Here is a 24,925-nt window from a genome sequence, read left to right as displayed (position 1 = left end):
AAGACTATCTTCTTCGTTGCTTCTGCGCATGCTCACTTCTAGAAACAACAATGGCGACTACCACGGAAGTCACGCTGACTTGTATTTCCAATATTCATGACCAGTTTTTAGCGATGGTACCCATTCGAAATTTACAGTTAATGGTAAAAATATATTTTTGATATTCAAATTTATAGATATGCGAAGTTTCGTTGTGGTACACGGTGTATTACAATTTGAAAATGCAAGTTATGAATTTGTTGTTAGTTGAAAATCAAAATTCGGCAGGCATGTTTCTTCCAAATTTTGCACCACATCTGGTTCTGGTTAGGGTCGCAGGTCGATTCGGACCCAAACCAATTCGGCCACATAGCAGTCAATTCGGCCACACGCCAATTCGGCCACACGCCAATTCGGCCACACGCCAATTCGGCCCCTGTATAAAACCACATAGGGTTTCAGTCCCGGTTTCAGTGTGTAGATGTTATGCAATTAAAAGCCGAAATGACAGAGGACAATAATGGGGATATATATGCCACAATTAAAGACAGGTTAGGTACCCGGTTTAATGTAATTTTAAGCATAATTTTAAAGAAGTATAATAGCATAAATTGTGGAATATAATTATTTTCATGTTTGTTTGTTGTGGAAACACAAAATCTTATTTATATCATGATTATAATATGGGTGATTTGGCATCACTCGACTGCAGTTTTGAACCAGACCAGTGCAAATGGCTTTCAATCATGCATATGCACTGGCATTTTCTTCGGAAGGGGTGCAGGTGGGTCTCAAATATACTGGGGGGGCATAAATTTTTGGAAAGAAAGATATGGGGAGGGGGTCATGAAAATTTTGATGACCAAAATGTAGGGAGTCATAAGATTACTAGTACCTCAAATAGTGTTATTAGACTGATTTCAATACAATTGAAAAGACTGATTTCAATACTATTTTAGCCTGTTTAGAGGCTAAGGTGTGTCGGTGGTCATAAAATTGTTGTTGCCGAAACAGGGGGGGGGTCGCATTTTTATTGATGCCGACTTTTTGAAATTTGTGATCCCCCTTCCGAAGAAAATGCCAGCTCACTTATTATTATTGCTATTATTAAATACCAGTTTATTACTAGCATTCACAAACACTTGTAAAGGAGGCCTGATGCAAAATGGGGGGGGGGAGGGGGCTAAAAATTGTTATCCCTCGGAAGGGGGTGCCTTTGGCATCAGGCAGCCCCTTTACTTGTGTTTGTGAATGGTCTTTTATTTAATATTGTTTGATAGTATATTATTGTATGTTGCTTATTCTTCAAGTTAGAGTTTTGAGGTTTTTTTTTAGTTTTGAGTCCAAAAGCGGCTCGAAGAGGGTTGCATACAGATTTATTGACACAAACCGGAAGATTTCTGACAAATTGAGATTTAAAAAAAATTTGACAATTGATTAAATCTATGTATTTAATAATGACATTGATTTGAGCCGTTTAGTCATTGCTTTTCCAGCTAGGTAATTTAGTTTTGGAAGAAAAAAAATGAAGGGTATTGAACATATACAATTTTCATTTTTTCAAAAAGTTTTACATTGAAACTTCTTCATAAATCGATTAGCATAAAAAGGCCCTTAGACTTGATTATTAGTTTCCTGTTGAAGATTTTGAAAGAGGGACGAGGTGACTTTTAATTATTAAATATCTTTTATTTTCTTTATTTAGTTTGAACTATTACAAGCAACTTTTGTCTTATTTTGACTAGAGCTGGCATTTAATTATTTCACAACAATATTTGATTTTATAAATCAGTGAAGGTGGAGTTGTACTCTTTGATCATTCATCATTATTGTTGATATTATTAAAGTCAGAAAATGGCAAGTAGAATGAAAGTAGATGAAAGTTATTTTAAAGGAGACAAGGCGGTTCTCGAACCACGCGTCTTGCCTGCTTTTACGATTACTTTTGGTAGAGGTAAATAGGCGAGACAAAATTAGAAATAAAAATAAAATAATTACGGTAATCATTTTGAGATTTTCAATTTTGGACGCTTTATTGGGAAGAGACACATTCCAGCAAAATATACCAAGAGTCCACTACTATAAAACATATTAGATAAAATAGCTATAAGTTCATCAGAACTTAAAACCAAACCGTTATAAATTTAATTAATTTCACTTTCCGAAAATATACTTTACATATATATTTTGCTGGAACAGGCTACTGTAAATCTGTTCTATGTTATGTTTGTTTGATGGGTGGGTTTCTTCTTCATCAATGAACTCGGAAGCTGCACGCTGGATGCTTTTCCACTGAGCAAATGCATTTGGTGCTCTGTGCTTTTATTTTTCATAAAATATATCAATACAATCATATATAAACAATCAGGTCACAATTATTTACAAATTATACAATCATGCAAGGCATATATACCGGACTGTAAATTAATGTTTTAGACTATCTATGAGGCAATGAATTGTTGAACACAAACTTTTATAATATATCAACTATCAAGATCCATTTTTCAGGTGAAATTCTTTATGGTGTCACCCATTCCTTAAAATAGACATCATTTACAAAATATGATGAATGCCTGATTTACACAACTTGATTTTAAATTGGCATTTCTTCAAACCCGATTTTCTCGAAAAGTTGTTTATTCGTGGTGCCCCACTATTCAGTTGCTGAAAACAAGAAGAATTTGAGCACCTGTTTTTTTCAACAATTCTAAATCACTATTAAGTAACATTAGCTAGTAGCTTCATGATTAGACTATTAAATTCCCTTTGATCATGTCACATTATCATAAATATAAACAATAATTTATAGAGCGCCTTAATAGGCAAAGCACATTATGATTAGTCTGTCCATATAGAAGTACAAACCAAATCTGTGGCATCGAAGTCGATGCGTATTTGCGTCACACGCACTGTGTGTTAAAAATGCGACGTGTAGAGCGTGGTGCGCTTAACGCTTGTCATGCACATTGCACAGCAGTTGGTGCGCCAAAGAAGCATTTACACATGCATTGCACTGAAATAATTATCCTCATGCACTTCTATGTGGACAGACTGTAGTATCTCCTATCTAATTTATCAAAGATGTATTTTATATGCTTTAATGTTAATTAAAATTGGACCAAAAAATGAATTTTTCTCAAAATCAGTGAAAAATAAGGGGTTTTAAGTGCCAAAATCTGAAAATATGTGACATTTTACCCCTAGAAACAAGTAATCAAGAATTTTGACTGTTTTCACCCCTAAATATTTTTTTCACATGTGTGTCCTCCAAAGGCAAGTCAAAGCTTGAACGCTGTCGTATATAGAGGTATTACGCCAACACAAGATATGTTACCAATTTTTCATTATGAAAATGCCTATAACTTATTGTGCCAGCATTTATGAAACATATTAAGTGGATCCCCTATGCGCCTTACATCAAAACTAAATAAGCAACAAAAAAACCAACAACACCATTTTGCGGGCCGTTGTCACCCCAGATTTTGCGTTTTGGGAGACTTTTGTGTGTAAATTTTGCCAATACCAATAAGCTTGATTTTAATCATCAAAAGCTTGGGCCAGATTTTTCAAGCTGTGACTTCAAGGTCGTTTTAGCTTCCAGAAAATGTATTGTTGCAAGGGTTGCTGACAGGGTTGTTGTTTTGTTCATTGCCTAAAATAAAATACCTTCACAAACAAGCAAGTAGCATAAAAAATGCATTCGAGAACCAATATTACACCCGGGTATTACACCAAAACAATATTGCAGAAACTTACAAGATTGGAATCGCATAGCAACTCAGAAGGGGAGAGGTGGAAAACCAAGCCGGCAATAAAACAAAACGAGCAAAAAACAGGTATACCAGCAAAAAACGCAAATCATGCCCTCCACCCTGCTGTAATTGTCTAAGTTGTTATGCAAATCCAATCAAGTGATAAAAACACAGACATCTGTAAAAAAATATTATACAGATCACTTCTCATTTCAAGTTAGAGACAGAAAATAATTTTTGCAGAATGAGTTTTGAAGACTTTATATTGTTTCAATGCCAAAAACCTAGTTTGCTGATCATTTCAACGGTCTTTTTAATTATTGTGCAATTGTTGTGCAAGTTTAATTCTCTAACAGGAACTTTTTAACCAAACATGTTCAAATTTTAAGGAAGTATTTAGTGATACTCGATGATCCAGCACTCATTTTGGATCCTACAAGCTGTATCAAAATGATTGGTACCCATCAACTTGAAAAGGGCTGGCCTTTTCCAAATGCAACATTGCATGGATACACTTGAAATGTCTAGAATGCATGTATAGTTTCTGACTTGTTATACAATTTATCAATGAAAACTGATGGGTACCAATCATTTTAATACATGTACACTGTACTAATATTACTTTCCATAATGCAGACTAGCCAGTTATAAAATGAATTTTAATGCAGTTTACATTATAAAAAGATGTGTTGCACACACAGCACATTAGCTTTCATTGGTGAAAAATGAAATATTAATTTCCAACCCAACCTATCCCAAATGAAATATATATAAGAAAGAGGGACTTATAATTACTACTATCATTAGGTTTCACTGCCTGTAGAGAATTGATATTGCTTCTGGCCTCCCTTAACCAAATTGACGGTATAACTTGCATCCGGCCTCATAAGCAAAACTGGGAACTGAACACCACAGGTCATTTTAAATGTAACTCATTGACCCATATCATAATAGCATGCCTCTAGCTATAAGGACAGCCTGGTGATCTGATCACCTCGCTGACAGCTACTAATTACCTCAGTTGGGATTTCAAGTTGCGATCAATTCTGTTCAGGCAGTGGAACCTTTGTGTAAATACTGAGGAATTGAAATTAAAAGGTGACCCATAGTGGTCTTGTTCATTTAAGTCCTAGACCTTGTCATTAACTGGCAGGTTACCATACAGATGGGCTGCAGCCTCAACCACATCCAGGGGCTTCTTGGTCTTCTTGTCTAGCTGGTCCCACAAACTAACCAATCGGCCGTGAAGGTTACGGTATGTCTTTCTTTGGTATCTGCATAGTTTTTGTTGACCGACGAGCTTCAGCTGGAGGTTAACAAGTTTGGCCTGGTCGAAGAGTAGTGGAGCGATCTTATACAGTGTCAAATTACCTTGTGGGGCCTTAGAGTTCAACGCGTGATGCCAGCCTTCCACGTCATTGTTGGTTCGGACAGACTGACGAAAAGCTGACCATGATGCTGGTGTCCATCTGGCATTCGCCTTCACCCATGTGGCATCGACATAAGCAAATACCTGCAAACATCAGAGAAAGAAAATAAAAGAATTGTCATGCATGTGCACTCCTAGTTAAGTCCTGAAGATCGCAAACCTGCGTGTATATATCCAACGCAGCCAAGTCGCATTGGTATGTTGTTAACGCCAGTAATGTAAACAAAACAAGATTTGCAGTTAAAATGCCACTCAGAATTTTGGCGCACTAAAAGCAGACATTTTGGATTTTTTTTACAAAACATTTATTATTTCACTTTTGACAACATTGCACAATTTTGGTGACAAGATAACTCGATCGAAAAATATGCAAGCAAAAGGTAGACTTGGTGTATCTCATAATCCTTAAATTGGCACTGCATGCTCGTAACTATAAAATACAATCTTTATTATTATTATATGATATATTAAAATGCTCTATACCAGTAGAAGTGATAAAAAGTGTATACAGATTAAAAGTGGTGAAGGATATAACTCGATAATATTGGAAGGACAAAAACAGCAGTGTTGCATGTAGCTAACAATTTGTCCATACTACAAACATTGACCAAAATGTGACATTTTACTTTATTACGGTTCATTGAAAGATATCGAGGTGTTGAGAGAGATGGCTGTTTTTATTCGTTTTTATGGTTAAATAAAACCATGTGATTCGTGCTTGATAATTATTTTTCTAACATATATAAAGGCATGTTGTGATTGCCGGACACTTCCTTTATTGATGCCTAATTATTGGACATACCTCCTTGAGCTGTTGCGATTCACCTGCTTTACCCTCCAGATACTTAAATACCGTAGGTATTAACTCACTGGGCAGGTACGGCAACGCCATCAACTTTGATAGGAGCTTATGAACCTCCGACTTGGGGCAGTACGCTCGCTGCAATCCCACTTCCTGAATCTTGCGCCAAACTGCCTGCTTCCAATGATAAGTGCAGCCAAGCAGCTTGACAGTTGGGTAGACTATCTTCAGTGCGGACCATGTTGCCGCCTCAAAGTCAAGCATTCCTTCTTTAATCTTGATTGGGCCCTTGAATAGAAAAATAATTACTGTTATTAATTTTTGGCAACATATACTATAAATGAAAAAAACATAGTTTGAACATCACAAAGATAGAATTGTAAATTTAGATATAAATAATAAGATTATTTACAAGTTGCTGCTGTACTTTGTTTGGCTTATAATTTGGCAAAAATTATATTATTAGCCTTAACTAGCTTAGGTGGTGTGCCCATTAGCATGTATCCACTATTCTAATCTAAATTAAGCCACGATGCCAAGTATAGGCAAAACATAAAAAGTATATCAGTGCATGGTTTGAATCATCATGGTAAAACCCACTTGAGAACACACAATCGCCAGTCATTTCTAAAGATGCATTTATACTCAATCGCTTTTGCAGAAATCTGAATCGCACGCATGATCAGTGTACTAAATCGCCGTCGTATTTGCCTGCTGAGCATGTGCATGAATCGCTGTTTTTCAAAAGCGACACATAGGCCTATATTGACACCCTCTGTCGGTCAACGTTCTCTAGAATTGCACACATAACTTGTGCAGTTAACGACAATGATTCAGTCTGATGATGAGTAACCCGTGGTGGGTATAAACACAGCTTTACACAATGACTAATTTACATAGGCACAAAACGTTATACCTTTCCAACAAGGAAAGAGATACGAAAAGCGAACGTCTATGCACAGGGATGAATCCTCCTGAACACAGGACCAACAGCTTTACGTGACTTCCGAACCACGGACGTCGCACATACACTACCTATATCTGCACGTGCTAAGCAGTGTATGGGGGCGAGAAGAAATTCTACAATTAAATTCTGTGATGATACTAAACTGAATTGAAGGATTTCTGACCATGATATATATACATTTAGGAACTTTTTGGGAGGGAAGAGAATTTTCACCTAAGGCAAGCCCAAGGCTCGAACTATTGCCGATCGTGTTCTCCAGGCTGGCAGCGCAATGCCTTAACCACTCAGCCATCTCGCCCTCATCAGATTTTTCTGCTTCTGCTCTTACTGGAGAGATTGCGAAGAGGCGATCACTGCTAACGTCATATGGCTTACGTATTACGACATTGTGTGGTGGAACATCATAGTGCCATTCACACATGAACATCCAAACTAGTCTCCTACTGGCCGGGATTATGCTAGACTCGCTCGCCAGCCCTATACGCCGTACCTATGTATATTAAGGACTGGCTCTAGTCCTGCCAGCAAGACTTCAGTCTTTATCATAAACATAATGACATCTACGGACCTGAAGTCTTGCAGCGGTACATAGGGATGCACTGTACATTTAAGAAATCCAAACTTCAAGCATCAAGAAATATACCTTGTATTTGTCAGTTTTACCTCAGAGATGCTGTAGACCCTCTCTACACAGTGTAGAAACATCACAAGTAGAATGCTGCTCAATATGATAAATCCAAATCATGGAAATTAAGACATATTTTGACCACTTTTGCACTAAGTAAATTACTCCCATGAAGATTGCAGGTTTTGCCAACTCAGGGAATTTTGAACCAACCCAAAAGATGAGATCAATGTAGATCAATTACCTCAACTTTTGAACTTTGTGAGTATAGACTAGTACAGTGGGATTAAAATCATCCATGCACACCCAAACCCTGGTACAATGGGATTAAAATCATCAGTGCATGCCCAAACTGTCCTTGAGAGAGTTCCTCAGCTACATCCTTAGAGCCCAAAATGAGCCCGCATATTGTGATGTTTCTTATTTGTGGAACAGATGTCAATAGAGTGCACTGTAACTTGGTATGCCAAGTTACAGTTACTGGAACTAGGACTGGCTCACGCCATTTTGTCTGTCTATGGGAAATACACACTTAACGATTTGAGCAGGTCAGATATTTGAAAAATTGCTTCAAAAATTGGCACCCACCTTATTGTGCTTGCTAATTTAAGACTCGGTTGAAACAAAATTAAGGATGGAATGCATTTTAGTGTCCAAAAAGGCCAAATTATTGTCAAAGTTCTGCTAAATTCTGCGCCCTTACTAAGGGTATAGAATTCGAATCCGGAATAAAAATATCTGATCTTTGCGATCAAAAACACAAAAGTACAAACTTTAAACATACTATTGGCAAAATACATTATTGTCATTTCAACAATAAAGAATAGAAAATTTGATGTCAACTTGTCAAAATATTGAAGAAATGTGCTCCCCAAACAGATGGAAAGTAGGCAAAGTAATTCCCATTCAAACGCAAAGTAAGAAAGTAAGAAACATAATAAAACCAAAAGGCATAAAATAACCGAGAAAAACATAAGTAATTGCAAGTACAGCAAAAGAAGTCCCATCCCACATCAATTTCGCCCAAATTAATGACACTTAACAAAATCCATAACCCATAACTATAAGCCCACCGGCAAAGCCCATTCCCTAAAATAAAGTTGTTATTTTATAAAGTTATCATCGAGGAATATTTTATATTCATGCACGGTATATGCACTTTTCAATCTTTGAAGTAGCCAAACCTCCTCCGAAAAAAAAAGAGAAAAACGGATACATTTCTTTAAAAGGGCATATCTTCAAAAGTTATGAGCCGATTGAAATAATTGTTTCGGTTTATTAAAGCTAACAGGTAAAGGCTTCTTTACATACCAACATATACTTGATCAACTTTTCTGAAATAGGAGAAAAAGAGGGCGCAATGAGGGGCCTCTTTTTTTTGGGACACCCTGTACATGGATCGAATCCATGGGTTCGTACAGTCTGAGGGCCGATGACACACAATCGATGGGTGTATCCAGGATAGCATCTCCGCAACACTGCAGAAAGACCTAGTTACTCTGGAGAAGTGGCAAGATGACTGGTTAATGTCCTTCAATCCCAATAAATGTGTCACCATGACAATAGGAGTGAGAAATCCACTGAAACGTGTCTACAGTTTCTGCGGCCAACAGTCGGACACAGTTGAATCTCATCCATACCTGGGGTGTCTATTCTTCCAGAAAATCTAAATTATTCCCTCACGCTACCATGGTGTGGCCATATACTTCCCCCAGATTCTTCCCCAAAATGAATCCCACAGAAATGGATCCAAAAAGGACTATATGCTGGTTGCCATCTACATGTGCCATACTTTTGCTTAATATTGTTTCTTGTTCCCTCCCTTCCCTGACTGAATGTATATTTGTCAGACCCGGAACTTAAACTTTTCTTATACAACTGTTACCTACATGTAATTGTGAGACCTAATTGTGATATTCTGTATTCCATATACAGTCTAGATGCTGAACTATTGTATCTAAGGGCAAACTGTTCAAAGGGAAGACAGACTTGGACTAGTTTTCAAGGCTCTTTATTATAAGGGGTGTAAGAGTTCAGCTTTTCTGGTTTGATTGTCAGCTTTTTTGTATACCTGCTCTGTAGGCTCTTTTTTCAACTTTTCAGCTTTTTTTATGTAAGGTGACTCACACTCCTGATTTGTAAAGCTGATAAGTCTGCCTTAGAATTAAAATTTTGAAATTGAAATTGAAATTGAAAATTCTTCTGTAGATTGTAGCCTCATGGTACAGTTTGGACATTTGCCACTAAACTATTGCATTTAGGGAAGGATAATCAAGGATTTGGATCTGATTAGGTTGAATACAGTAGTCTTAATCCTACAAATAGTATAGTATAGTATATTTTATTCACACACAAATCGTGGCCCTCAGGCCAAATTACAAGTGGTTTACAATATTAAAAACAAAAACATTAAAAAATACAGTATCAATATCAACAAGGAAAAATACAGCAACTGCTGTTGATAGAAAATAAAACATTGCACTTATTCAAGAGATCATTCAACAACATTATAAATACACACCATTAAAAGGCTAAAATTGGCTCAATAATACTAGATTTAAAAAGTCACGAGTATGCAAAACAGTTCAGGGCATTTAGTTATTCAATAAATTGATAAAGTATGAATAGCGCTATTTTTGAAGCGATCGGTCCTTGCATAAAGTTGAGAGACTTGATTTGCATTGCGAAGGACCCTGCCATGACTCTCCAGTCTGGTAGGAGGGATGAGATATTTTGTTCGAATAGAAGCAGAAAGCCCTTCGGCCAACTTACGACAATGGCCCTACCTCCTATCAGCTAGAGAGTCTAGCTGGCACAGATTAAGAGCGTTATCATAACCATCATACAAATTGCCCAGAACTATTTTGCAAGCTCTTTTTTGCAGCTGCTCCAAAGTATGATCTTGAGTTGTGGTGAGTGAGGAATGCCAAACTACATCTGTGTATTCAAGTAATGGTCGAACATATCCTTTGTAAACTGAACATAATTCCTGGGTATTAAAACCAAACCTTTTTAAAATCCTAAGCATATACAACCGACGATTGGTTTTGGACACAATTTCAGCAATATTTCTATCCCATTTGAGGTTGTCCTGCATCCAAATACCCAAAATTTTTGCCTCAGAAACAAAGTTGAGAGGAATGTCATTGATTTTGATAACATTATTGGGTGGATTCCTCTTAAAGCAGACCTGCCGGGCTTGACATTTCAAAGGGTTAAGTTTCAGATTATTATTGGCAGACCATTCACTGAATTCATCCAAAACATCTTGAATTTGGCTGGATTTGGGATGGATACAGTTCTCAACAATTGTTAAATCATCAACATATTTCCAACATTTTGTTTTGGGCACACTACTTGATACAGCATCATTGATTATAATCTGAAAGCCTATTGGGCCTAGTTTTGTACCTTGTGGGAGACCTCCATTTACAATTTTGTAATCAGAAAGAACATGTTTATAACGAACACACTGTTGTCTGTTGCTGACAAAGTCAGACAACCATGGCACAATAGACTCACGGACCCCCATATGGATAAATTTCTCCATAAGCAGAGTATGGTCGATCAAGTCAAATGCTTTTGAGAAATCCGTGAGTACCACTGTGCCAATGTTGCTGGCCTTGTCAGCGCCTTGATGAAGAAAGTGAAGCATGCTAATTAAATAATGTGAGGTTGACACACCTTTGACATTACCAAACTGTTGGTGGTAAATTTTATGACTTACATCTTCTAAAACCCACTTGGATATAAAACCCTCCCCGAAAATAGGACACATTTTTATTAATAAACCTATGTTATTGTTTTTGATCATTTCAAAATAGAATGTGGAGTTTACTGAAGAAAATTGTGGGTTGGATGTGCAAGAGGTTCTTTTGCAAAATGTAAGTATGGTAAAAAGAATAATTTGGTAATTCATGGAATTGGATAAAAAGTTAGACACATGTACAGTGGCTGGGGAAGCATTCATATTTAGGGGGGTCAGAGACGAGCATATTTTGTTCCGGGTTTCAATTTTGGCAACCCCCCCCCCCGGCAGGTTTTTAAAAATCACTACTACTGAAAGAAGTAACAATACAGCAATGAATTGTAGCACAACACAATTAATATCAGTGCTCTGATGCGTTTATTCAAAAGAGAGCTTGTAGAACAATCATGGGAGGAGAAAACAACACATATCATGCTCTGCTTTGTGGTAAACTGGACTCTCTGTCTGATAGGAGGAGCGTCATAGGTTTGCTGAAGGGTTGCCTAAAAATGAGCGGACTATAAAGTTGTTAATCCCTCCTACGAGACTTGAGTCATGATCGCAATTTGCACAACTCCCACAATTTCTCTCAATTCCCTGTGACGACCAAGAGCTTTCAACTGAGCCGTATACCATATTTTGTTGAACTGTTATGTTTTAAACCAGTAATATCCTCTTGCGATTGAGTACTTGTGCAATAGTATTTTGGTATTCAATTTTGTGCTTTTCTTAATGTAGTACTTTTTTAGGTCATCCGAAGGAAAATACCTTAGAGCGTCTGATGGAAAAGGCATTATGGCATATCACAAGTTGTGTGTGCCAGGGATCCATCAACAATTATGTAAGGCTTTGGGTTAAAATTTGGATTCATGAACAGTTCAAATCCTATTGCAACGAAATGTGGATCATACCTGCACTATGGGAACCCTCATCGATTTTTGGTGTTCAAGGTCATATATTGAGGTCAAAGGTCATTTGAGGCTGAAAATGCAAAATCTGGTCTCACATAAACAGTTCAATTCCAATTGCAACCAAACTTGAACCAAAGCTGCATTATGTAATGGTGGTGTTCAAGGTCACATACTGAGGTAAAGGTCATTTGGGATCAACTTGTAAAATTGGCTGAAATTAAAAACTAACTACGGTACCCATATCTTCGGATGACCTATCTGGGACAGCCGTCCCTATTTTCAATGATATGTATGTGCAATTTGTAATTGTATATGTAATTGGACTGATTAGCCATGATATGTGAATAATTAATTCGAATAATAATATACATTCTTAAAATTGAAATCTGCATATCGCAGTGCTATGATACATTTTGTAGCACATTGAATATCAGTGCATGTGTTTTGTAGCATAGCATGTTGAATTGATATCTGAATATCAGTGCTGTGAATGATACTTTTTGAAAACTCAATCATAAAATTAAATATACTTGTTTTTTCAGACTGTCCTATCTCCCATAGCCAAAACATATCCACCATCAATTGCTTATCAAAAGATGTTTCTCAAAACTTTATTAAAAAAGGTAAGTGAATAATAGAGCAAATCATGCAAGTTGGCCGGTCTAAATGAGATATTAAAGTTGTGATAACCTGCATCAATCAAGGGACATTTTGAGTTACCATATTTGTTCCATTAAGGGGGTACTACACCCCTGGCCAATTTTGTGCCTATTTTTGCATTTTTCTCGAAAATTATAGTGCATTGGTGACAAATAAGATATGTATATTATAGGGGCATGGACTACAACTACTACACTGAAAGTTCAGCAACTCAAGGCAAGAAGTTATTGATTTATTGATCAAATATTGGTTTTCCCTCATTTTTGACTGTAACACCACAACTGTTGTCTGTGCTGAAATAAAATTTCCAGTGCAGTAGTTGTAGTCCTTGCCCCTATAATATACATATATTACTTGTCACCAATGCGCTATAATTTTTGAGAAAAATGCACAAATAGGCACAAAATTGGCCAGGGGTGTAGTACCCCCTTAACTGGCCAGGGCGCTTATTTTTTTATTTGCATGGGCAATATCACAGTTTGCATGTTGTCAAGTCACTGGGTGGGCGCTTACAGGGGCATGGGTGTGTAATAGAATGAATTCATACGATATTCAAAACAAACAAAAGGTGTTTTTTAAAGTTTAATATTTTTAATAAAATCAGGTTTTCCATAAGTACATGTGCTCAAAATAAACATTTGAAGTTCAAATTCAGCTCAACAAGTCAATTTTACAGATGCCTCCAAAATGCTGCTTCCCTTACATTTTCAGGACACCACATTATTGGGTGCTGGAATAGGATCAAAGTTCATATTATTTACTCATTTGTGGCAAGCCATCTTTGGATTGTTGATTGACCAGCAGGTCCAACTTCTTGGGTTGGCATAGTAGTTTTTCTTTAAGTGAAGAAAAAGCATGGATAGTAATTGCACAATTATATAAGAAGTGGGAAGTGATTTTATTGTTTAGTCTTACTTACCATAATCTGTGCTATAGCTATACATACTAATTAACCTGTTTGTGTTCCTTTATTTTTGTTGTGATATTAATACTTGCATTTTGTACATGTTTGGTTTGATTAACATGACTAGTTAGATGCATTGAGCATAGAGAGTTGTGATGTATTATATGAGGAATACACCAAGCTGATGACTGTGCCTGATAGTGCAGATGAGAATTGTTATAGGACTTACACACTGGTAAGCTACATTATATTGAGTGACAAGATGGATTGATGCATGGGAGAAGAATTGGGTTTACATTACAACTTTGAACATAGAAATGTGCAAACCTTTGCAAAAGTTGTTTTCAATTTCATGTCAATAAAGTCATGTCAAGTCTTGGTCCTAGACTGCATATGGCCATGTGTTTTTCCTCTATGAAAATGCACACTTTTTGATACAAATATAATTATTTGTTTTAAACTAAACCCATTAAGTACAAGAAAAGTATACATTTCCTGACAGGAAATTAAACAAGGAATCCAAAAATGATATTAGTTTCCCAGTAGGAAATTGGTTAGGGAGGTAGTGGAAGTTGAATAGCAACATTTTCCATAAATAATGTTCAATCTTCAGTGGAATATATTTTTTACATATTATACCCTATGCTAAAAAGAACATCATATTTGAGTTCCTTGGCTCACCCTATTGGTGTACCCAGTTTAAAACTTCATAACCTGAACAAGGTTCAACATATTAAAGGCCAATGGTCCAATTTCATCACATGCTATTCCACCTTGATTGAATGAACCTAACTTAACATGTTTGAATGCTTCAACTTTGTCAATACTGCTACCCAGAAGGGTTACATTTTGGGTTTGGGTTTAGGTGAAAACGTTTAAGATAACATTAAGATATATAAAGGTCATGAAAGTGAAAACGTTGTGTATGAAAATACACTACAAAAACATTTTTAAATGTTGTCAAATGTTATTGTAAAATATTTCTGCAAACATTTTGAAAAAATATTTTGCAAAATATCTTGTTAATGATTATGATTACAAGTTTTAAAATAATGTTTTTTGAATGTTATGAAAACATTTTATACCCTTTATACCCTAACCTTTTGCAAATAATGTGAAAAATACCTTATGACAATTTTAATGACTTATCCTTCACTAAATAAATAATTTTATTTTTTACACCTTTGCTGGGATCACTAAATAGGCCTTTAATCCATATTAGCAGGCTAGAATAATATTATGGTACAAAAGAAGATGCCAACCAAATCATCCAAGAAAGCCTCATCAAATGATGCAAAATCTACACTTTGATAGAGGAAAACTGGTGATGATGCTATTGAACATAATTATATACCATTCTCCTTTAACATTTTTAAATTCATTTTTTATTCTATTTATTTTTCAGCCAAATAATGAACAAGTGACTTTGAAAGAATCAACTAAGCTGATATCTCATGGTACAACTGGGCTACAAACATGGCCTGCTGCACTCTGTTTAGCTGAATGGGCAATGCAAAATAAACATCTACTTGATGCAAAGTAAGTTGATATTATTTGTGACCTGCTACCACAAAATGAGTATAAAGTCGCAAGTTGGTAGTTTTGAAATAACCTGGCATTGATGTCCTTTGTTTCTTACACACCAGTTAAAACCAGTAGTATGTTTGTATGTCCTTTGTGAATGGGGGCACAATGGGCCATTCTCAATAGACATACAATGTTGTACAGGTGCACAGCAAACAAAGAACATCAACTTATTCAGCCAGGATGTCTCAAAACTACCAACTAGTGACTACGTTCATTTCATCGTCAGCAGGTCACATTTGTGGTCGTCAAAACTTAACTGTAGCCTTTTTGATTTTGCATGAGTTGGGTGCATGAGGTTTACCATCAGATGTGCTAAGGGAACAAACAGGAAGGAAGATGAAGCCCTATAAATGTAACTAGCTTCGTAACAGTCAAGATATTATTAATGTTGTTTAATATGCAAAATGTGATCAACATTTTCCCCTTGCTTAGAAAACCAATTTTGTTCATAATTTGTTGATTTTTTCTGCAATTAGATTTTTAATTGATATTGAATAAAGATAGTATTTTCCTTTTACCAAAAAAAATCTGAATCTCTCTTGCCCTTGCTCTCTGTTTCTTGTTCTGTCTATATCTCTTGCTCTCTCCCTCGTTCTATCTCTCCCCTCCCCCTATCTCTCTCTCCTGCTCTTCCGCTTGTTCTTTCTGTCTCCCTCTTATTCTCCCCTCATTGTCTGTCTGCCTGGTTCTGTCTCCCCCTCTCTCTCTATGATTCTTACCAGGGAATAAATAAAGATTGGGAAGGGACAGTCAAGGAGAAATATAATAAAACTATGGACGCCGCCATTACCTGCCATCGTGTAGGCCTGGAACACTACCGCGATTTCTACCGGCTGCATCGCGTCCGTGCTCCGCTTTCAAGTAATAAAATTACCCGTAAAAATCACGGCTTGCTGCAACCAAGGTTAGACTTTTTCAAGCCTGTATTTTTTTCAAATGTTGAACAGCTGTTTTTAATACTTTTAATAATATTTTTAGCGCATCCATAAACTTAATTTATTAAATACATCAAATCCATGAACAATCCCACTATCCAGACAAAGATTTATACAAGAAAAATACTGTTTCAATCACAAAAATTAACCTTTATTTCGCGCCTACACGTAAGACTTGGCAATAGTCTATTCAGATATCGTTGTCAAGCTCGAGGTGATTGACCCCGATGATTGACAGTCGGGAACGCATACTGTTACGCGTAGTCATGGTGCTGGCGCGTTCGGGGGTGCTGACGACCGTCGACTCGACGGTCGCCAGCACCCACTTTTCCCAAGATGGCGGCCTCCATGCGTGTACCGGGGGCCCTGTTCTTACTCTCTTATTTTCTTTTGCATTGCAGAAAAATAGTGGAATTAGGTTGTGGACTTGGACTGACAGGGCTCATCATTTGCAAAACATGTACACCTACCCAGTATGTATTTACTGACTATCACCAGCAAGTGTTGAGAACTCTGCAAGAAAACCTAGTAATCAACAGAATACAAGGACATCATATACAGGATGTTTCACTTGTAGACAAAATCAACTCATCAGGGCAGATACAAGGTTGTGGAATTCAGCAGACATGTCTTCATAAAGAAACGGGAATAGAAAGAGTTGATGAAATACAAGCTAGTGATGAAGTTCTTAGCTGTAACAAACATTTAGGTGCCAATACTAGATTCAATGAGAATCCCTGTAAATATTGCAGAATTCAAAAGTCTTGTTTACACAGGAAAACTGAAAATGATGTTGCACAGTATAAAGATCATTCCTCAAACTCAAACCAGCATGTATGTGTTATTGAACAGTGTGGGAGAACTCTCTGCAAAGCAAATTGTAAATCAGAAGAAGAACTTTACCAACAATTTACATGTAAAGAAAATGCAACAAATGGTATCACCCAAGGAGTATCTCGTCACATTGCCATGGCAACCTTAGACTGGGAAAATGTAGATGATGGTGATCTTCAAAATATACAAGCTGACATCATCCTTGCTGCAGGTGAGAGAAAGTGTAAAAATTCTAAATGATTTATAATGGTTTATAATGTGCTTTGCAAGATTTGTCCAAGGTAAGAGCAAACCAAAAGATTGCTGAAGCCCTATAATACAATTAGTTTCATTAAAACTGGCTGGTCAAAATATCAGTAATGGATTTTTTTTAACATACAAGAAATATAATCAACGTTTTTAAGTTCCTTCCTTCTCCCCAACGAAATTACTTTTGGTTTGTTCCCTAATGCCCTTATCATACTATCACAGCCAATGACAGAAAAAATACTGGTGATCAAACATGAGTACGGCAGTAGCGATGGTACATGGTTATACATGTAGTCCATTAGGCTTCCATGAGGCATGCGCCAGTTGGCTCAGCATTAAATTGTGTGCATTGACTCAAACAACTGGCATGTTATAGGCAAGACCGGAGGCGGTGCATCTGTACACGCGCAAAGTAACTGTGACAAAGGTACTGATGTAAATATGGACCATAATATAATGATGTTGGTAGAAATTTGCCTTGAAGTCCACCAGCAGCAATTTGATACTACATAATGTAGGCCATGCTAGGGACTTGTGATTGTTATCACTATAGCGATGGCTGACAGATGTAGCTCACGGTGAAAAACAGCATGAAAACTTGCAAGACTTGGTATAAGAGATATTGGGATGAGCACTAGGGTCATCATTCAGACTAGGATTGGGTATATGGCAAACCATATTCTAATAGCTTTGGCATGTGTTTTAAGTTACAACTTTAAAAAAGTAGGACTAAACAAAAGGCTTTTTACATTGTGCCAGAAAGATTGAAATGATTGTATTTGACCTATGACCTACTAGAAATTTCAATTGAATGAACACGGCCTGACAGTGTGGCGATTTTTCGCATACACTGCGCGATGCATGACTGTGCATGCATAATAAGAAAGGGAATCACAGAAATTACACCTGGGAACCAAGGGAGAACAGTGCCAGTGCATTGAGGTTAAATAAGAAATAAAAAAAAAAATTTCGTTTGTTCCAGATGTTGTTTATGACATAAGCATAGTACCATCATTAGTGAGTGTGCTACATAGATTCTTATCATCACACTGTGAGCAGAAACAGAGAAGCCAACCATTAGCATTCATTGCATCCACCATCCGTAATGAGGAAACCTACCAGGGCTTCATTGAGACATTGGGTAAGTACCCTACAAGTGTTTATGCAAGGGTTTGGTAACATATTATGGCTTCATTAAGATGTTGGGTAGGTTCAGTGTTGCCAAAAACTTTCAGTGCAATGTGCAATGAATTGGTTGCTGCAAGAACTCTCAAGTAGCCCAAAACTTATTGATGCTCTTGAAGCACCCAATTTCCAAAATTGGAGTGTATTTTGCTTGAAATTATCTCTTAATTCAGATTTTAAAAAAGACACCCAATTTTAATGACAAAATGTTTGTTTCTAGACTGAAAGCCTTTCTATTGACTTGACTTCTGCTTGAAATACAGAAATAATGGTCACAGCATTAATTCTTAAAAACTGTCACGCTGCAATGAGCCAATTAAAAACAAATTGTGTTGGAGCACTGTGAAGAACTGACACAAATATCAGGTAGATGCTTTATTTCAAACACACAAAGCAAGAGTATGTCAAAAAACTTAATTTGTAATCTGTGTTTGATTTTCATTTCTTTATCATTCAGACAAGCATGGTATACAGAGGAGAGAACTTGAATCACCAACCATTCCAGTGTTCTACTACGATGCAAGCTGTCCTATCAAGTTACTGCAGCTCTCTTTGTAAGCCTTTCTTGTGTGTGGGGGTGTGTGTGTGCAGGAAGGGGTATATTTGTCAGTGCCTCCGAATTAAGGACATTTATATGATATTTTAAACGTAACCATGGATACACAGCAAGTCAAGGACGTCCACAGTTCCCTGTTGAGTGCAAGATATTGCAACCGTGGACCACTCAGCAATGGGGGACCATCCTCGGTTTCTGCAGGTCTGCAAACGACCGCAAATGCATGTTTAATGTATTTGCGAAATACGTCCTCTATCATTATATATATTAAGATAAAATGTCCGCAGTAGCTGGGTTAAATTCCATAACCACAAAAATACACAAAACAAAATGGCGGAAAACATCCTCGGTATGTCGGTTGAGTACGGATTTGGACGTCCATGTTTGCACAGCGTCCCTGTTTGGAGGTGATTACACGTAGGGGTGGGTGTGTTCTATGTACCCATGCTCATTGGACAATATCATAGAGGTTGACAGTGTGCTGACATAGTTGTGTATTATATTTCCACAAAAATGTGTGTGAAAGAAATTATACTATAACAAAATGGGTGGAACATATCACCTGAATGCAATATTAAATGGATTTACACCACCTGCAACTTGCAACAGAAACATGTATGGGTGTGTATCAGTACAGACAAGTTGTTATTTATGCGTGCAATATCAAATACCCTCGATATCATTACATAGAAGCCTTCATGGCAACTTGATTAACTGAAAGAAGCCATTTAATTAGAGGACCAAATTCAATGAAATTAATTAAAGCTGGATATAAAAACATATATGTGAAGGATGCTGAATGATTTATCACAACTGATTTTTATTCAGGTGCGCTGTCGGATATCACATTACTGGTGCAGCCGGTCAATGTATGAAAACTACAGTACTGGTGCAGCCAGTCACTGTGTGAAATGGTCAAGCTTTCGTCAGATGTGGCTCTGACTTCATCAGGACGGCGCACCTGAATAAAAATCAGTTGTTATGGAATCCTGTAGTGAAAGCCTATCTACTTACTTGAACAATTTATATTGCAGTTCATTTGTCCTTCATTTGAGTTTAATATATTATTGCAATATGGGATTATTAGCTGGTCAGAATTTTAAATGAATGAACCATTTTAGACATGCACATAATTAGCATCTTCTGTATCCAGCATGCATCCAGCATCCAGCATCCTCATAGTTGACTGGCAGGCATGCAGCATTCATCATGCTGTGTTCACTCATTTGAAATTCTAACTACTGTATTGCGCTTTACAAAGTCATTTTGAGTGAGCGCATATATTTTACCTGGTTTACCTAATTTTTTCGCAAGGGTCATTTATTAGAGACAAATTTACCTACATTATGATAGGATCCCGAGACGTTTTAGCTTTTCTGATGCAAGTTTACACAGGACTTCAAATCCTCAAGCTATTTCACTGTATCAACATCTATCAGTCACTTCAACATTAATGGTACCCTTCAGCAAATTGAAAATACCCTGGGTGGGCGCTTATTGGGGTATGGGCACTAATCGGTATATGTAATGCAAGATGAAATAACTGTGCAATCTAGGTTCAAAAACAGGTTCTGAGCATTATAGGGCAAAGAAGTTTTCCTAATTCCACTTTGGGCTGAGCATTTTTAAAATAACCACATAATCACCTAAATTACATCAGAATTTTTAGGATGTCTATCATTCGCAAAACAAAAGTTTTTAGACCAACTTGCGGCCCACTGCTTGAATAACTCATTCCACACATGTATTCTGTAAAGGAAAACCAGAAATAATCACAATAAACAGACTTACTTGTTTCAATTTCATTTCTTTATTGTTGTCATAATCACAAGAAGTCGATAGAATTCATTGGTTGAATGCAAAAAGGTCATAAGTGTGTTGCTCTTTGCTTGACTGACTCAATTTGTGCAAACTCTTGAGTTGGAAAACTATTGCTGGCTAAAATGTCAAAATCTTCTCAAATATTTAAAAAAAATATAGCCAACAATGTGTTTTCCTCTCTTGTACATTTAAAAAAACCATGATGACTTCTTATTTAATGTTTAAAAGCAAACTGTTGAAAGTCAAGGGAATCCCAGTAATATAATGATTGAATGTAGGTTCATATGTGCTGATGATAAACAAATTCTCAAAGTTTAAAGTGACTTTGAAGAAGAGGGCAAGTCCAACACAACATAGGACATTGTGTTGGACTTGGATTTGCCCTCTTGTTGACCATTGGTGACTGTTGGTCAAATGAGGGCGTTGTATAAGGATGGCAATTCAAGTCTCTGAACGTGATTCTAGGCAATTTTGTTCTTGATTTGGATGGCCTCCCTCACTTTTAAAATAAGGGTACTTTCTATCAACAGACAGGCCATCCAAATCAAGAAAAAAATTGTATGAATTAGAAGATGTGATGCAATTATTTCATGGTAAATAATGATTATAAGCATACCATACACTTCCTCTATTTCTTTAATGATTAGTTTTTGTTGTCGATAATGGGGGGAAATTGCTTTGTCAACAATATTGTCGACAACAGCCTTGTCGATATGAAGAGAAAAAATTAACAAAAAACATCCAATTTAAATTTCATATAAGGGAGCAACACAATGATATATTTGCCTAATAATAAAAGCACTTAAGACCTTCTTGCATTCAACTTAGTCACTACGTACGTACAACACTAACATGTCTCGCGTCTTAAGAGAATAGTACAGTTACTGTAACACTAAATTTAATACAAGTCAAGTTAAAGCCACATTCAGCCGTTTTGTCAAAGAAGCATTGTCTTTTAATCGATAATTCTTAATGTACAGTCAGCATAAATATTATTGCCAAGGTAAAAAGTCTTTGGCAAGGAGACAGAAATGAGTTACTTCAACAAAAAGAGGTTTGTCTCAGACAAAAGCACACATCGACTCTGAAAATTGAATTTTATTTATCAGTAAAAAATCTGAACAAATTTGGGCATAAAAAAGTGTGCCAAAAACGCAATAAAAAAGAATTTGAGCAAATCGCATATCCTCATTTAGTAACAAAAATTACATACCGCTTTGCTGTTTTTCCATTTTTGTCTTAGACAAACCCTTTTTTGTTTTTTGCCTTAAACATTTTCTCTTTAAGCTTGAGAATGATGGTTGTCATTCACTGCTTGAGAATGATGGTTGTCATTCACTGCTTGAGAATGATGGTTGTCATTCACTGCTTGAGAATGATGGTTGTCATTCACTGCTTGAGAATGATGGTTGTCATTCACTGCTTGAGAATGATGGTTGTCATTAACTGCTTTGGATTTTCAGTTGATGTCTTTCACAGGGTGTTTAAAGCATGCAGATTGTGTATCTCAAATAGCTGCTTAGAATTAAATTTTCTTAAAATTGAATAATCAAAAAGTGCCTGATTTTCTTTCATTTGCTTTTTTGAATCTTTTCCCAGTTATAATATATAGCGTGATATGTTAATTTGGTTGGTAATACCAGTGGATGTAAACCATCATTCTGAGGAAATCATAATCCATAATCACTCACTTATGATATTAGAAGCTACAATCTAACAATCGCATGCTTTATGCAGTAGATGTCAGAAATATCAGTTTTAGACTTTGGTTTAGAAGTAAATATATGCGTGTCCTTGATCAATCCCACAAGATTGAACTTCACTTAAGTTTCTAAACATTTCCGTTCAAGGTAAAAAATCGGTACTATTGGCCTGACTAATCCAGCTTTTGTGTTTTTGGTGTTATTTTTAAGAAGTGTTTTTAGTTGTAATAAAAAAGAAATGCTGACCGACAGATCTACTTGGCAAGTCCATCTGCCCGTAGAAAAGGAGTTTTTTTGCCTTTGATAAAATTCAATTGGTCATAGACCCTGAATGAAAGCTTACATTTTGGAAACCTTTTCAGCTATCATGTGAAGTACTTAACTGCTGATGGTGTGGAATTGTGAGCATTACAAACTTGTACAAAACTGATATATCTGACATCCATTTGACCTAGAAAAGCTCTACTCTGGATAGATAATTTTACGTCATTACATTATATACACTGGCCTGAGTGAATTAGACCTACTCACTGTCAAGTTGACCAAAATCACTAATGTTGATGCATAACTTTGACAAATTCAAAGTTTGTCACAATTTCTTTGTTAACAGTCAGTCATTGTAGTTCAATGTTGAAGGTAAAGGGGGATGATCAGTTAGCTTGTTATAGAAAGGTCTTGGACTCAAGGTAATGTACAACTTGTATCAAAATGATTGATATCAATAGCCCACACCTATGTGTGTCTCCACTGGACGGGTGCAGGATCGATGAAAGCAGGAGCACTGTCACCCAAACCACCCATGTGGTACATGGCCCGCGTAACCGAGGGGGGGGGGGTCCCCCCCACCTTTTAGCAAAGAGAAGAAGAACCCAATTTCAACAAAAGTGTGCACCAAATTGCACAAATCCCATTTAAAAAATCAAACATTTTCCAGCTTCTAAGGGGGGCACTTCCCCCCTCAGTCACCCACTTACGCACACACGTTGGGGCTTATGTGACAATTGTTGCCCCTCCCCCTTTTCAAAAACCTTCCGCAGGCCCTATGGTAGGGGTTAGGGTTAGTGTCATCTACATATTCTGGCCAGTTGAACCAATTAGTGGTAGTGTCCATCCTTGCAATATAATATTGAACTGGTTGAAAACTCTGTGGAAAAAGGCATATTTTCACAACTGATTTGGCAAATTCTTGTTTTCAAACATGAAAAGTTGCAGATCCAATTGGTTATGTTTGTGTAATCATGATATTTAGCATTCAACCATGATTACACAATTTTATTACCTGATTTGTAAGTATTATTTCTAATGTATATTGACTAGGGCACATGTATTGTAAAGGAGGGTTGAAATTACTGGAGCTTTTTCAAGGTATTTTACACTCCATAATTTGCAATTGAATTAGACCTATTTAAAAGTGTCTATTCCTGCTTCTACCTTCTGTTGACAGATATTGTTTGGCAAATTTGAAGAGAAAAAATATCTGAAAAAGGATGACATTATAATAGACACTAAATAAATATAATGTAGAAACAATGGCCATAAATGTAATGTCCATTTTATAAACTACATGAAACTATGAAATACATAACAAAGCATAAATTGTAGGAGAAAAAAGTATATTCATATTTACATTCTAGAAATACTTTATGTACATGATTCTTCAATAATCAGCCTTTACAGATAAAAATATTTGGACTGACGAGCAGATATAGTGCTGCTATTTGCAAAAATGAGTGCATGTGTACATAAATTTGGCATTACAAAATGTTAACATTCAAATACTGTGCTGTAAAAAAATCAATCAAACAAGTTGTTACAAATAGTTTGTGTTTGTTTCATGGTGCATATTATGCATTACCAATGATTAGAGCGTTTGGTTTTCATAGATTTCCTATATACGGTATTTTAAACATGTATTTCCGTAGGTGTACAATTATGTGTACCTGTGGGACATTAATATTTGATCCATCCCCTTTGCATATGCCAATCTGAAATTTCAAACCTTTAATGGTTTATATGATGCTACACAGCAAGCAGGGAATTTTGCATAATTTATATATTAATATTTTTTGTACCATACTGCTTTTGTTTGCCTATTTAGTTTGTAAAATAGAAATGGTTCCCCTAAAATAGGCACCCTGAACTGTTTGAACCCATTACTCCTCTCTACTCCTCCAGCTCCTCTGGTTTGCCAAAAATATTGTGATCCTCCCAAACTTAACCCCAGGTACACAGAATTATTACACCAGTGCTGTACGGTGCTAAAACTGATAGAGGAGCC

General features: G+C 36.5%; 2 protein-coding genes across 4 annotated transcripts; one reads left to right on the top strand and one right to left on the bottom strand.

Annotated features, from left to right (window-relative positions):
* The first annotated feature begins 9 nt into the window (after window positions 1-9).
* On the top strand, window positions 10-20,923 carry LOC140164855 (protein-lysine N-methyltransferase EEF2KMT-like). Of its 3 annotated transcripts, XM_072188233.1 has the most exons (8): window positions 10-143; window positions 11,379-11,438; window positions 12,756-12,836; window positions 13,905-14,012; window positions 15,183-15,316; window positions 16,701-17,344; window positions 18,365-18,523; window positions 19,025-20,923. In XM_072188233.1, the coding sequence occupies exons 1-8, from the start codon at window positions 51-53 to the stop codon at window positions 19,123-19,125; spliced, it is 1,380 nt and encodes a 459-aa protein (XP_072044334.1). In that variant the 5' UTR covers window positions 10-50; the 3' UTR covers window positions 19,126-20,923. The 3 variants fall into 3 exon arrangements, with proteins under 3 accessions (XP_072044334.1, XP_072044335.1, XP_072044336.1); XM_072188234.1 differs by lacking the exon at window positions 11,379-11,438; XM_072188235.1 differs by lacking the exon at window positions 13,905-14,012.
* LOC140164140 (uncharacterized) lies at window positions 4,114-7,350 on the bottom strand. The gene is made up of 3 exons (XM_072187383.1): window positions 7,258-7,350; window positions 5,963-6,250; window positions 4,114-5,244 (listed from the first exon to the last, which is right to left on the bottom strand). Exons 1-3 carry the CDS (start codon window positions 7,348-7,350, stop codon window positions 4,861-4,863), a joined length of 765 nt encoding a protein of 254 aa, XP_072043484.1. The 3' UTR covers window positions 4,114-4,860.
* Window positions 20,924-24,925: the final 4,002 nt, after the last annotated feature.

The sequence above is a fragment of the Amphiura filiformis genome, chromosome 11, assembly GCF_039555335.1.
Source record: "Amphiura filiformis chromosome 11, Afil_fr2py, whole genome shotgun sequence".
Lineage (NCBI taxonomy): Eukaryota > Metazoa > Echinodermata > Ophiuroidea > Amphilepidida > Amphiuridae > Amphiura > Amphiura filiformis.
Note: the sequence above shows the minus strand (reverse complement) of the source record. Positions and strands in the feature narration are given on the sequence as shown.

Bases quoted from the DNA above. Each gene is read 5' to 3' on its own strand.
- LOC140164855 (XM_072188233.1), top strand. From the start codon at position 51: ATGGCGACTACCACGGAAGTCACGCTGACTTGTATTTCCAATATTCAT. The intron at 144-11,378 runs GTAAAAATATAT...ATTTCAAAATAG, and splicing joins TTCGAAATTTACAGTTAATG to AATGTGGAGTTTACTGAAGA. The intron at 18,524-19,024 runs GTAAGTACCCTA...TTTATCATTCAG, and splicing joins GGGCTTCATTGAGACATTGG to ACAAGCATGGTATACAGAGG.
- LOC140164140 (XM_072187383.1), bottom strand. From the start codon at position 7,350: ATGTGTGAATGGCACTATGATGTTCCACCACACAATGTCGTAATACGT. The intron at 6,251-7,257 runs GTAAGAGCAGAA...TTTCTATTCAAG, and splicing joins GCCTCTTCGCAATCTCTCCA to GGCCCAATCAAGATTAAAGA. The intron at 5,245-5,962 runs GTATGTCCAATA...TGATGTTTGCAG, and splicing joins AATCGCAACAGCTCAAGGAG to GTATTTGCTTATGTCGATGC.